This window comes from Scyliorhinus canicula, chromosome 10, assembly GCF_902713615.1.
Source record: "Scyliorhinus canicula chromosome 10, sScyCan1.1, whole genome shotgun sequence".
In the NCBI taxonomy this organism is placed as follows: domain Eukaryota; kingdom Metazoa; phylum Chordata; class Chondrichthyes; order Carcharhiniformes; family Scyliorhinidae; genus Scyliorhinus; species Scyliorhinus canicula.
This window is the reverse complement of record NC_052155.1, coordinates 24256575-24269827: the sequence shown is the minus strand read 5'-3', so window position 1 is coordinate 24269827 and position 13253 is coordinate 24256575. Positions and strand designations below refer to the sequence as shown.

At 48.1% G+C, this 13253-nt stretch overlaps 1 protein-coding gene across 9 annotated transcripts in view; it reads left to right on the top strand.

The window, feature by feature from the left end:
• The window catches only part of LOC119972279 (receptor-type tyrosine-protein phosphatase mu-like), a 985231-nt gene that overhangs the window by 370289 nt on the left and 601689 nt on the right, over positions 1 to 13253 (top strand). For all 9 annotated transcript variants that reach the window (XM_038808716.1, XM_038808713.1, XM_038808721.1 and 6 more), the window contains exon 4: positions 744 to 822. In XM_038808716.1, the coding sequence (XP_038664644.1) occupies positions 744 to 822 (79 nt within the window). The remainder of the gene's footprint in view (positions 1 to 743; positions 823 to 13253) is intronic.

Genomic DNA, 13253 nt, shown 5'->3' with positions numbered 1-13253 from the left:
GCATAAAGATGCTTATTTGAGGTTTATTAATTGTGCCATTGCAAATCTGGATTCAAAACTCATGTGTGTTATATGAAGAGAAGCACTAGCAAATGAAAGTTTAAGGGTGGGATTCTCCGGCGGGGTGATTCTCTGTTTTGCCGGGGCCCGGGGTTTCCCGACGGCGTGGGGCTGCCCCACAATGGGAAACCATTGACTGCCCGGCGTAACGGAGAATCCCGTGGCGGGCCGGGGCAGAAAAGTGGTGCGGCGGGGCGGAGAATCCAACCCCAAAGTCCTCAAAACCTCAAAGACATTTGAAGACTACACATGGCGAGTTTAGGGACAAACATTTGTATTTTTTTCAACAATCTTAAATCACCAGCTGAAATAATCATCAAAAATGTAACATTGAATAACAAAGCAAGTGAGGTTGTGAGGACCAGGCAGGCTCACCTGTCACATTAAAGGTAAGTCCCGAAGGTCGGCCGGCATGGGTAGCAAAGGTCGGCTGGCGTGGGCCACGAAGGTCAGCCGATGTCGATCCCGAAGGATGGCTGGTTGGTAAAAATGGGTCCCGGGAAAGAAAAGTTTGACAAACACTGTGTTAGAGGTGCAGAGCGCCCTGCATATAAATGTCGATACTGGAATGTGCGGATTTGATTTTTCCGAATGGCTGTGGGGAATTTTGAATGCACGGTGACATATTTGAAAGTTCCACAGTTCACTGAGATTTGTTGAAAAAGTGTTTTTGTTTATTGTAGGTTATATTTGAAGCAGTTACGTCAGGTCAGCCTGAGTACATCGCCATCGATGAAGTGAAAATCCAAGGACACCCGTGCAGTAAGTAACAATCAGATCTTTCCATCCAATTTCAGAGCAGACAGATGGGAGGTGTGACCTGAGGTGAAGTCAGGCTTTGGCTGTCCTCCAATTCTTTAAGGAAAAAAAGGACTTTGCTGTCCTCTGTGAGGAAATAGGACAAAACATGCTTTAATTGGCAATGCTAATCTGCTCATACGGCCGCACACAGAACATTCCACTCATACGAAGCTTGCACTATTACACAGCTCGGAGTAGGCATTGTGGGCGTCACAGTGGCACAGCAATTAGCGCTGCTGCCTCACAACACCAGGGACCCAGGTTCCAGCCTTGGGTCACTGTGTGGAGTTTGTACCTTCTCCCCGTGTCGGCGTGGGTTTCCTCCGGGTGCTCCAGTTTCCTCCCACAGTGCAAAGATGTGCAGGTTTGGTGGATTGGCCATGCTAAATTTCCCCTTAACGTCCAAAGGCAGGTTAGGTGTGATGTTGGGGCGTGGGCCGAAGTAGAGTCCTGTTTCGGAGGGTCGGTGCAGATTTGATGGGCCGAATGGCCTCCTGCACTGTAGGAATTTTGCGATTCTGATTGTGATTTCTGTTGCGATTGCCTGTTTATCCTGCTCTTCTATCCCCTCCCTCCTGCCTGTTCTGACGACTGCTTCTCCAGGTCACTGACTGCTGTGCTTTTCCAGACACGTCTCTGGCTCACTGGTATGATGTGAAGCAGGCTGGGCTGGATCAGCGGCCTGTCGGTCAAGTTTCCCCAAAGAGATATCTTGGATTTTTACTCAACGAACTTTGTTTCAATCAGCCACTGGTCCCTGTCTGTCTACTAGCTCCATTACACAAATCGGAAATATACCAGGCCCGAGTGTTTGATTTAGGGTCAATCTTATGTATCCGTCAGACCCGGCATTCTCCTGAAAATAGACACAGCTGGAATGCAGCAGATTGCAATATTAGGCAGAGCTCAGTTCTGTCGATTTTTCGCATAGCCTGAGTTTGCCGCCAACCCTGGGGTGGATGTTGGAAGCTGCCACCTGCAGAAGATGGGATCATCACTTCTGTACCCAAGAGGGAGCGTGGAAATCCTCTTTTTTACAGTCTCTGGAACGTTAAATTCAATAAACGAACAGGAAACCTGATTGCAAGGGGAAGACATGCTTTCACGCAGGGAGTTACTGAAAGAACCGAAATGTTGTTCCAGACCCCAAGAACAAGCATTCTGTTACTGATTTCTATTTTGATAGATTAGACATAAATCGCAGCAGGTTCCCCGCCTGTATGAATGTGGGAAGTTTCCTAAATATTTTCATGTCTGCTTGGTACTTTTCAGGTCACAGGCCATTTCTTGTTGGATGAGGGGAAGGTCAAGAATTCTATTCCTTGACTAAACTACACTTGGAAAATTTAATCCTTGGCTTTTGCTAATTTTGTTTTTGGGTGTTTGGGAGAAGCTTGGAGCAACTCACTCTGAGCCTCCTCCTTTCCGAGAAGGATTGACGTTTTGGCCACGGAATTTTCTTGTGCTCATTAGAGATTGCTTTTTGCAGATTAATTACCTGTCGAACTTCATTTAGCAAGTTTGATTTCAGATTGATGATTCTTTGGCATTTTCACTCTTAACGGAGTGGTGTAGGGGTAAATATCACTCGACTAGCAATCCCAGGAGAATGCTCTGGAGGCGTGGGGTGGGATTCGCCTTCCATTCACGGCAGCAGGATTTTCCGAAGATTTGGCTGAGTGCCAAATTTGCCGTCCTCGCTCGCAGCGGTAGCGGGGCGCACTCGCGACGGAGAATCCAGGCCGTGGGTTCAGATCCCACCACAGCAGCTGGTGAAATTTAAAATCAATTAATAAATCTGGAATATAAAGCCAGTCTTAATAATGGCGGCCATCAAACTATCATTGATGGTTGTAAAAACCAATTCCGGTTCACTAATGTCCTTTAGGGAAGGAAATCTGCTGTGCTGACCTTCTCTGGCCTACAAGTGACTCCAGATCCACACCAATGTGGTTGACTCCCAACTGCCCTTTGAACCATCCAAGCAAGCTGTTCAGTTCAAGGGCAACAAATGAGTAACAAATGCTGGCTGTCAGCAATGCCCTCATCTGAGGAAAGAACAAAGAAAAAAAATGTCAGAAGGACTCGATTTCGGTTGATTAGCTCGATGTAATTAAGATTCACACCATTCATCTTCCACGCCCTCTTATTATTGCATAAATGTTTTATATTTTGATTCCATATAAAACCCCACAGTCTTTTTTGTGTTTATTCCCAATCCTGTCGCCTTCCAAAATTTCTCGAAAATGTTTAGATTTTCTTTCATACCAGCAACTGCATCATTCAACGGGGCAATGTCATTAACTAAGGCCAAAGATGTGGCAAAACATTTTTGAGGATCCTTTATCATCATTACACCATCTCCATCTTCATCTGAAGAACACATTAATATGTCCAGGGAAATATTAAATAAAATTGGCGGCAAGGGAATCTCCCAGTTTAACTCTTCTGCTAACCAATACAGACCTAGTTATTAATTTATTAGCCTCCACCGCTGTAAAAGCATCTGTGTATAGATTTTCAACTAAATTTATGAAATCCTTGCATATTCCCACACACTGTAGACTTTTAATAATAAGCTTGCGGCCAATGGAATTAAAAGCTTTGGCTAAATCCACAAATATTGCAGCATACTTTCCTGTGTAGTTTGCATCTTTATAACAGTTTTTTAAACTGCAATATTATCATTACATACAGATACTCCAGCTGTAAATCCCTTTTGTCTTTCATTAAGTTCAACATCCCTACATAAACGATTAGTGTTTTTAGTGAATATGAATACTAAGTAATACCGACCCCTGACAGTCAATGGCCTCCAATTATCAATATTTGTTTAAACAATTCTCGATCATCAAAGAACAAAGAAAATTACAGCACAGGAACAGTGCCTCCGGTCCTCTCAGCCTGCGCCGATCCAGATCTTTATCTAAACCTGCTGCCTATTTTCCAAGGTCTACTTCTCTCTGTTCCCCACCCGTTCATATATCTGTCAAGATGCATCTTAAATGATGCTATCGTGCCCGCCTCTACCACCTCCGCTGGCAAAGTGTTCCAGGCACCCACCACACTCTGCGTAAAAAACTTTCCACGCACATCTCCCTTAAACTTTCACCCTCGCACCTTGAAATCGTGACCCCCTTGTAATTGACACCCCCACTCTTGGAAAAAGCTTGTTGCTTTCCACCCTGTCCTTACCTCTCATAATTTTGTAGACCTCAATCAGGTCTTCCCTCAACCTCCATATTTCCAATGAAAACATTCCTAATCTACTCAACCTTTCTTCACAGCTAGCACCCTCCATACCAGGCAACATCCTGGTGAACCTCCTCTGCACCCTCTCCAAAGCATCCACATCCTTCTGGTAATGTGGTGACCACAACTGCACGCAGTATTCCAAATGTGGCCTAACCAAAGTCCGATACAACTGTAACATGACCTGCCGACTCGTGTACTCAATACCCCGTCCGATGAAGGCAAGCATGCTGTATGTTTTCTTGACCACTCTATCGACCTGCGTTGCCACCTTCAAGGTACAATGGACCTGAACTCCCAGATCTCTCTGTACATCAATTTTCCCCAGGACTCTTACATTGACCATATAGTCTGCTCTTGAGTTAGATCTTCCAAAATGCATCACCTCGCATTTGCCTGGATTGAACTCCATCTGCCATTTCTCTGCCCAACTCTCCAATCTATCTATATTTTGCTGTATTCTCTGACAGTCCTCCTCGCTATCTACAACTCCACCAATCTTAGTATCATCTGCAAACTTGCTCATCAGACCACCTATACCTTCCTCCAGATCATTTATATATATCACAAACAGCAGTTGTCCGAGCACGGATCCCTGTGGAACACCATTAGTCACCTTTTTCCATTTTGAGACACTCCCTTCCACCACTACTCTCTGTCTCCTGTTGCCGAGCCAGTTCTTTATCCATCTAGCTAGTACACCCTGAACCCCATACAACTGGGGCAGCATGGTAGCATAAATGCTTCACAGCTCCAGGGTCCCAGGTTCGATTCCCGGCTGGGTCACTGTCTGTGTGGAGTCTGCACGTCCTCCCCGTGTGTGCGTGGGTTTCCTCCGGGTGCTCCGGTTTCCTCCCACAGTCCAAAGATGTGCGGGTTAGATGGATTGGCCATGCTAAATTGCCCATAGTGTCCTAAAAAGTAAGGTTAAGGGGGGGGGATTGTTGGGTTACGGGTATAGGGTGGATACGTGGGTTTGAGTAGGGTGATCATTGCTCGGCACAACATCGAGGGCCGAAGGGCCTGTTCTGTGCTGTACTGTTCTATGTTCACTTTTTCAACCTGCCATGGGAAACTTTATTAAACGGCTTACTGAAGTCCATGTATATGACATCTACAGCCCTTCCTTCATCAATTAACTTTGTCACTTTGCCTCAAAGAATTCTATCAGGTTTGTAAGACATGACCTTCCCTGCACAAAACCATGCTGCTTATCACTGATATGTCTATTTTCTTCCAAATGTGAATAGATCCTATCCCTCAGTATCTTTTCCAACAGTTTGCCTACCACTGACATCAAGCTCACAGGTCTATAATTCCCTGGATTATCCCTGCTACCCTTCTTAAACAGAGGGACAACATTAGCAATTCTCCAGTCCTCCGGGACCTCACCTGTGTTCAAGGATGCTGCAAAGATATCTGTTAAGGCCCCAGCTATTTTGTCCCTCGCTTCCCTCAGTAACCTGGGATAGATCCATCCGGTCCTGGGGACTTGTCCACCTTAATGCCTTTTAGAATACCCAAACCTTCCCCCTTCCTTATGCCGACATGACCTAGAGTGTTTAAACATCCATCCCTAACCTCAACATCCGTCATGTCCCTCTCCTTGGTGAATACCGATGCAAAGTACTCATTAAGAATCTCACTCATTTCCTCTGACTCCACGCATAAATTCCCTCTTTTGTCTTTGAGTGGGCCAATCCTTTCTCTAGTTACCCTCTTGCTCCTTATATACGAATAAAAGGCTTTGGGATTTTCCTTAACCCTGTTAGTCAAAGATATTTCATGACCCCTTTTAGCCAATGGACCAATTTTGGATCCAACTTGCTACATTCACCTGGATCCCATGGGCTTTTATTCTTTTAACCCGTCTTTTATGTTGTCAAAAGCCGAGACGAAATCCATGTAGACCAAATCAATTGCATGACCCTCATCAATCCTCCTTATTAGTTCCTCAAAAAATGCAGTCAAGTTAATCAGACATAACTTGTCAAGAACAAATCCACGTTGGCTCACCTTAATGCCTATTAATGCTCTCCTTAATGCTCTCCTTAATGCTCCTTAATGCTCCTTAATACTCTCCTTAATGCCTATCTAAGTGACAGTTTATCCTCTCCCTCAGAATTGATTCCAATAATTTGCCCACTACCGAGATCAGAGTGACTGGCTTATAACTATTTGATCTATCCCTTGCTCTCTTTTTAAACAAAGATTAGCGGACATCCAATCCTCTGGCATCTTATCTGTACCCAGTGAGGATTGGAAAATGATGGTAACACCCGCCACAATTTTCTCTCTGGATTCTTTTAACAGCCTGGACACATTTCATCTGGCCCTGGTGATTTATCAATGTTCAAGGGTGCTAATTCCTTTAATAATTCCTTTCTCTCTATGCTTATCACATCCAATACTTCGCATTCCTCCTCCATAATTATCGGGCGTGATTCTCTGACTCCCAGCCGGGTGGGAGAATAGCGGGAGTGCCGGGCGAGTCACGCCACGCTGCCCTGGCACCCGCACGCAATTCTCCCACCCCCCCCCCCAAAACGGCGTGTCGCGTTTTGCGACAGGCCGCTCGGATAAATCGCCGCTCCAGTCGAGCGGCGATTCTCCGGCCCAGATGGGCCGAGTGGCCTGACTAATCCGACCGGTTCACGCCAACCACACCTGGTCGCTGCTGGCGTCAACAGCGCGCGACTGCTGCGTGTGGGGCCTGTGCGGGGCGGAGGGTGGATCGAGCACCAGGGGCGTGCTCAGGAGGCGTCTGGCCCGCGATCGGTGCTCACCGATCGTCGGGCCGGCGTCTCTGAAAGACGCACCCTTTTCCATCCGCCGCCCCACAAGATCAATCCTCCATGTCTTGCGGGGCGGCGGAGGGGAGGACGGCAACCGGCCATGCGCGGGTGACGTCATTTATGCGCCGCCGGCTGCGTCATTTACACGGCGCCGCTTTGACGCGGGGGTCAAGGACCGGTGCGCGTAATTGACGCGGTGCCGCTCCTAGCCCCCTGGCGGTGGGAGAATAGGGGGCAAACACTCCGGTTTTCACACCGGCGTCGGCACTTTGTCTCCCTTTGGGAGAATCGCGCCCATAGGGCGAGATTCTCCGCAAGTGCGGAGAGTCGTAAAGGCTGCCGTGTAACCGGCCGTGTTTCACGGCAGCCATCACGCCCGTTCCCGGGACCCGATTCTCCCCCCCCCCCCATCGTGGCTAGGAGCGGGACCCCGGGAATCATGGCGTCGCGGCCTTAACGACGGTCGTTAAGGCCGCGCGCCAAGATGACGCGTGGCCGGCTCCAACCCGCGCATGCGCGGGTGACGTCATCACGCATTGACGGAACCCGCGCATGCGCCGTTCCGCCTTTCTCCACTGCCGACCGACAAGATGTGGCGGCTTGATCTTGTCGAGCGGCGGAGGGGAAATAGTGCATCCCTTTTGGACGCAGGCCCGACGATCAGTGGGCACCGATCTCGGGCCTGTCCCCTCCCGAGCACAACGGTGGTGGTCCCGCCCCAAACGGGCCTCCGGATGCCCCAGACGGGCATCCAGCGCCCGTTTTTAAGATGGCAGCAAGCGGGCAGCACGGTGGCCTAGTGGTTAGCACAACCGCCTCATGGCGCTGAGGTCCCAGGTTCGATCCCGGCTCTGGGTCACTGTCCATGTGGAGTTTGCACATTCTCCCCGTGTCTGCGTGGGTTTCGCCCCCACAACCCAAAAATGTGCAGAGTAGGTGGATTGGCCACGCTAAATTGCCCCTTAATTGGAAAAAATAATTGGGTAATCTAAATTTAAAAAAAAAAAAAAAAAAAAAAAGATGGCAGCAAGCAGGTGTGTTTGCTGCCGTGAAAAAATGGGCGTAAAGGCCCGGCCGCTCGGCCCATCGGCCGCGGAGATTCGTGACATGGGTCGGGCGGGGGGGGGGGAGGGGGAGAATAGCGGGAGGGCGCAAAAAACATCGGGAGGCCCTCCTGCTATTTTCCCACCCGGCGTGGGTGGCGGAGAATCGCGCCCATAGTGTCTGCATTGCTCCCATCTTTTGTGAACTCAGATTCAATGTATTCATTAAGAACGATGCCCATATCCTCTGCCCCCGCTTATATCACCTTTTTGATCTTTGGTGGGTTCTACTATTTCCTTTCTTGTCCCTTTACTCTTAATAAGAACACAAGAACTAGGAGCAGGAGTAGGCCATCTGGCCCCTCGAGCCTGCTCTGCCATTCAATGAGATCATGGCTGATCTCTTGTGGACTCAGCTCCACTTTCTCGCCTGAACACCATAACCCTTTATTCCTTTATTCTTCAAAAATAATCTGTCTTTATCTTGAAAACATTTAATGAAGGAGCCTCAACTGCTTCACTGGGCAGGGAATTCCATAGATTCACAACCCTTTGGGTGAAGAAGTTCCTCCTGAACTCAGTCCTAAATCTACTTCCCCTTATTTTGAGGCTATGCCCCCTAGTTCTGATTTCACCCGTCAGTGGAAACAACCTGCCCGCATCTATCTATGATGTCTATGATATCCTATCTATTCCCTTCATAATTTTATATGTTTGTATAAGATCCCCCCCTCCCCTCATCCTTCTACATTCCAACAAGTACAGTCCCAGTCTACTCAACCTCTCCCCGTAATCCAACCCCTTCAGCTCTGGGATTAACCTAGTGAATCTCCTCTGCGCACCCTCCAGCGCCAGTACGTCTTTTCTCAGATAAGGAGACCAAAACTGAACACAATACTCCAGGTGTGGCCGCACTAACACCGTATACAATTGCAGCATAACCTCCCTAGTCTTAAACTCCATCCCTCTAACAATGAAGGACAAAATTCCATTTGCCTTCTTAATCACCTGTTGCACATGTAAACCAACTTTTGCGACTCATGCACTAGCACACCCAGGTCTCTCTGCACAGCAGCATGTTTTAATATTTAATCATTTAAATAATAATCCCGGGGACAATTCTCCGAGCCCCGCTCCGGAGAATCGCCGCAACTGCGCCACGACGCCCCAATGCCAGCGCGCGATTCTCCGAGTTGTGGAGAATCGGTGCCATTTGCGCCGGCGCGTTAGGGCCGTTGGAATCGGTGGGGCCACCGATTCTCCAGCCCGAATGGGCTGAGCGGCTGCACGGATATGACAGAATCCCGCTAGCGCCGTTCACCCCTGGTCGCTGCCGGTGGGGACTCTGCGTGAAGGGTCGAAGGACGGCCTGTGGGGCGAGAAAAAACAATCCTTCACCGGGGGGAGGGGGGGGGGGAGAGGAGGGGCCTACGATGGGATCTGGCCCGCGATCGGGGCCCACCAATTGGCGGGCCGGCCTCTCCCACCCCGGGCCTACTTTCTTGCGCGGTCGGCCCCAGAACACCGACGCCATGTGGAGTCGGGGCAGGCCGCTGAAGAAGTCCCCCTCGCATGCGCAGGTTGGCGCGGCCCAACTGCGCATGTACGGGTTGACGGGGCGCTCATTTGGTGCCGGGAAAGGAGGCTGGAACGGCCTGTGGGGGCCAGAATCGGTAATCCCCGTGCCCGTTTCAAGCCGTCGTGAAACGCGACAGCGTTCACGGCGGCGTGAACACTTGGGCGCCATTTTGGAGAATCACCCCCCCCATTTGCTGTTATTCCTTCCAAAATGGATAACCTCATATTTGTTGACATTGTATTCCATCTGCCAGACTCTAGCCCATTCGCTTAAACTACCCAAATCCCTCCGCAGACTTCCAGTATCCTCTACACTTTTTGCTTTACCACTCATCTCAGTGTCGTCTGCAAACTTGGACACATTGCCCTTGGTCCCCAACTCCAAATCATCTATTTAAATTGTGAACAATTGTGGGCCCAATACTGATCCCTGAGGGACACCACTAGCCACCCATTGCCAACGAGAGAAACGCCCATTAATCCCCACTCTTTGCTTTCTATTAATTAACCGATCCTCTATCCATGCTACTCCTTAACCCTTAACGCCATGCATCTTTATCTTATGCAGCAACGTTTTGTGGAGCATCTTGTCAAAAGCTTTCTGGAAATCCAGATATACCACATCCATTGACTCCCCATTGTCTACCGCACTGGTAATGTTCTAAAAAATTCCACTACATTAGTTAGGCACGACCTGCCCTTTATCAACCCATGTGTTGATAAAACACCTTTGGGTTCTCCTTGATTTTGCTTGCCAATATTCTTTCATGCCCTCTCTTTGCTCTTTCCTTTTTGATTTCACCCCTCCTCTTTCAGTAGGATTGAGCGATGCTGTCTGACATAAGCTTTCCTCTTCTGCCTCATCTTACCCTGTACGTTCCTTGACTTCCAGGGTCCTCAATTTGGCCGTAACACTTTTTTCTCTGTGGGTACCTGCTGACTCAGAACTCCTGGAATCTCCATTTTGAAATCCTCCCACTGCTCCGACACTGTAGATGTTCCCAGCGCGCTTTTGCTAAATCACTCCTCGGCTGAGTCAAATTGGCCTTGTTCCAATTTAGAACTTGAACTCCAGTTTTTTTTTTTTTCTTTTCCATAATTATGTTAAACTAACTGAATTATGATCACTGTCACCATCATGCTCTTTCACTGCCACTCCTTCCATGTCCCCAGCTTCATCAGTTAAGGCTAAGCCCAGAACTGAACCCTGTCTTGTTGGATTTGCTACACTCTGGCCAAAATGTTCTCCCGAATGTACCTCAGGAATTCTATTCCCTCTATTACTTTCACAGTAAAATTATCCCAGTTAATACTGGGGTATTAAAAATTACTGCCCTACAGTTTTTGCACTTATCAGAAATGTTCCTACATATTTGCTCGTCTAAATCCCCCTGACTGTTTCGGGGTCTATAATACACGCTGAGCAGTGTGACTGCCCCCTTTTTTGTTCTGTAGCTCAATCCATATATCCTGAATTGATTATGATCCTTCTAACATATCGTCCCTCCTCACTGCTGTAGTTGTTTCTCAAACCAAGATTTACACCCTCTCCCTTTTTATTCCTCTTTCTATCTCAGTCTGAAAGCAAATATGTTGAGCTCCCATTCCTGTCCCTCTTCAAACCTCGTTATCATATTACCATGTTTCTATTTTCACCCTCATGTACTCCTTGCATTAAAGCATACATTGTTGAACACTGCCAAACTCTCTTTTTTATTTTCTCTCTTTTGTTCCCTCTGTTCTTCATCGGAGTCACCCAACACCCCCCCCCCCCCCCCCCCCCACCCCCCACCCCTCCCCCCACCAAATTGGTTTCAACCCTCCCCAATAGCACCAGCAAACCTTCTATCATGAATATTGGCCTCGGACACATTGAGGTGCAAACTGTCCAGCTTATACACATTCCACCTCTCCCAGAACTGGTCCCAATGCCCCAGGAATCTGAATCCTCCCCTCCTACACCATGGGCCGGATTCTCCGGATGCCCAGCCGCGTGTTTCTTGGTGGCAAGCCATTCGCTGGTGGCCGGATTCTCTCTTCCCGCCTCTTGTCAATGGGATTTCCCATTGAAGCCTCCCCACGCTGCCGGGAAACCAGCAGTGGGAAAAGACAATCCCAATGGCTGGAGAATTTTGGCCCATATCTCCAGTCGCACATTCAACGGCTCTAACCTCTTATTTCTATCCTCCCTAGCGTGTGGCACTGGTAGTAATCCAGAGATTGCTACCTCTGAGGTCCTGCTTTTTAGTGTACTCCCTAGCTCCCTGGAATAGGATGTTATCCCTCTTTCTACCAACATCATTGGTGCCAATGTGAACCATGACCACTGGCTGTTCACCCTCCTCCGTAAGAATGGCCCCTCTGAAGGGCAGTACAGTGGCCTAGTGGTTAGCACAACCGCCTCACGGCGCTGAGGTCCCAGGTTCGATCCCGGCTCTGGGTCACTGTCCGTGTGGAGTTTGCACATTCTCCCCGTGTCTGCGTGGGTTTCGCCCCCACAACCCAAAAATGTGCAGAGTAGGTGGATTGGCCACGCTAAATTGCCCCTTAATTGGAAAAAATAATTGGCTAATCTAAATTTTAAAAAAAAGAATGGCCCCTCTGTGATATTCCCGCGTACACTTTCAGCAATGATGGCTGTCAAACAATGACCTGCATTACTTGTGAAACAGATTTGTTCATGCGCTTGTCTTTCTTAACAATTATACTAATCTCACAGGAGGTAGATACCACTGTGACATTGCCATCAGTGACAGTACTAATTCTGGAGAACTGTTCCAACCTGTGGACAATTCACTCATTCCTTAGGCCGACACGGCTGAAGGTGCTTTCAGCTAAATAAAAAGCTTGACTCCCGCATGTCTTTCATTCATTTAACTGCTTGCCTCCTTCCAAGGGCTGGGCTGGTGTAGGATCGAGAGGCATTTTGCTGCTGGAGATTAGTATCAGCAAATCTCGAGATGGCGACGAGAGGAAGGGAAGCTCTCGGAGGGAGGATAAATGAGATTTAAAAACACAGATTAAAAGGAACTTTTGAACATTGCAGGAGTCAAACAATACATTTATCCATAGCAGGCAACAGAGCACAAGTCCGTCTGATGCATGGCTGTATCACAGCTAACAGTCTTTTCTGCCGATTAATGATAGCTAAGTCTGATCCAAATCATAAATAACCTTGCCAAGAATCATTGCAACATCGATTTATCAGCAAGTGGCAGAGGCCCATATTGCAACTATAAATCCCAATTGAAGTCAACGTGCAGGCTCTTAACATTCAACCTTGACACCATCCAGCCTCTGCTACTTGAGTTTTTTTGTCTCCTCCTTTTCAACATTGATGGCGTTCCTGTAACCTTGGCTAAATGTTGAGGTTTCTCAATTTGCATAAAAACTTTAGTAGTGCAAGGCTGAGAACAAAATCGTGGAATAATCCAGCACAGACGGAGGCCATTCAGTCCATCATGCCTGTGCCAGCTTTATGAAGAGCTATTCAATTAGTCTTACTACCCTTCAAAAATTGTTGAATCTGTTTTCACCCACTCTTCAGGCAATGCATTCCGGATCATAGTAAAATAAAACTCTCCTCATCTTGCCCCTGGTTCTTATCCCAATTACCTCAAACCTGTGTCCCCTGGTTACAACCACCCCCTCCTCCCCACTTCCTCTGTCAAATCTATTCAAAATTCTGAACATCTCTGCTATCCCCACTTAGCCTTCTCTGCTC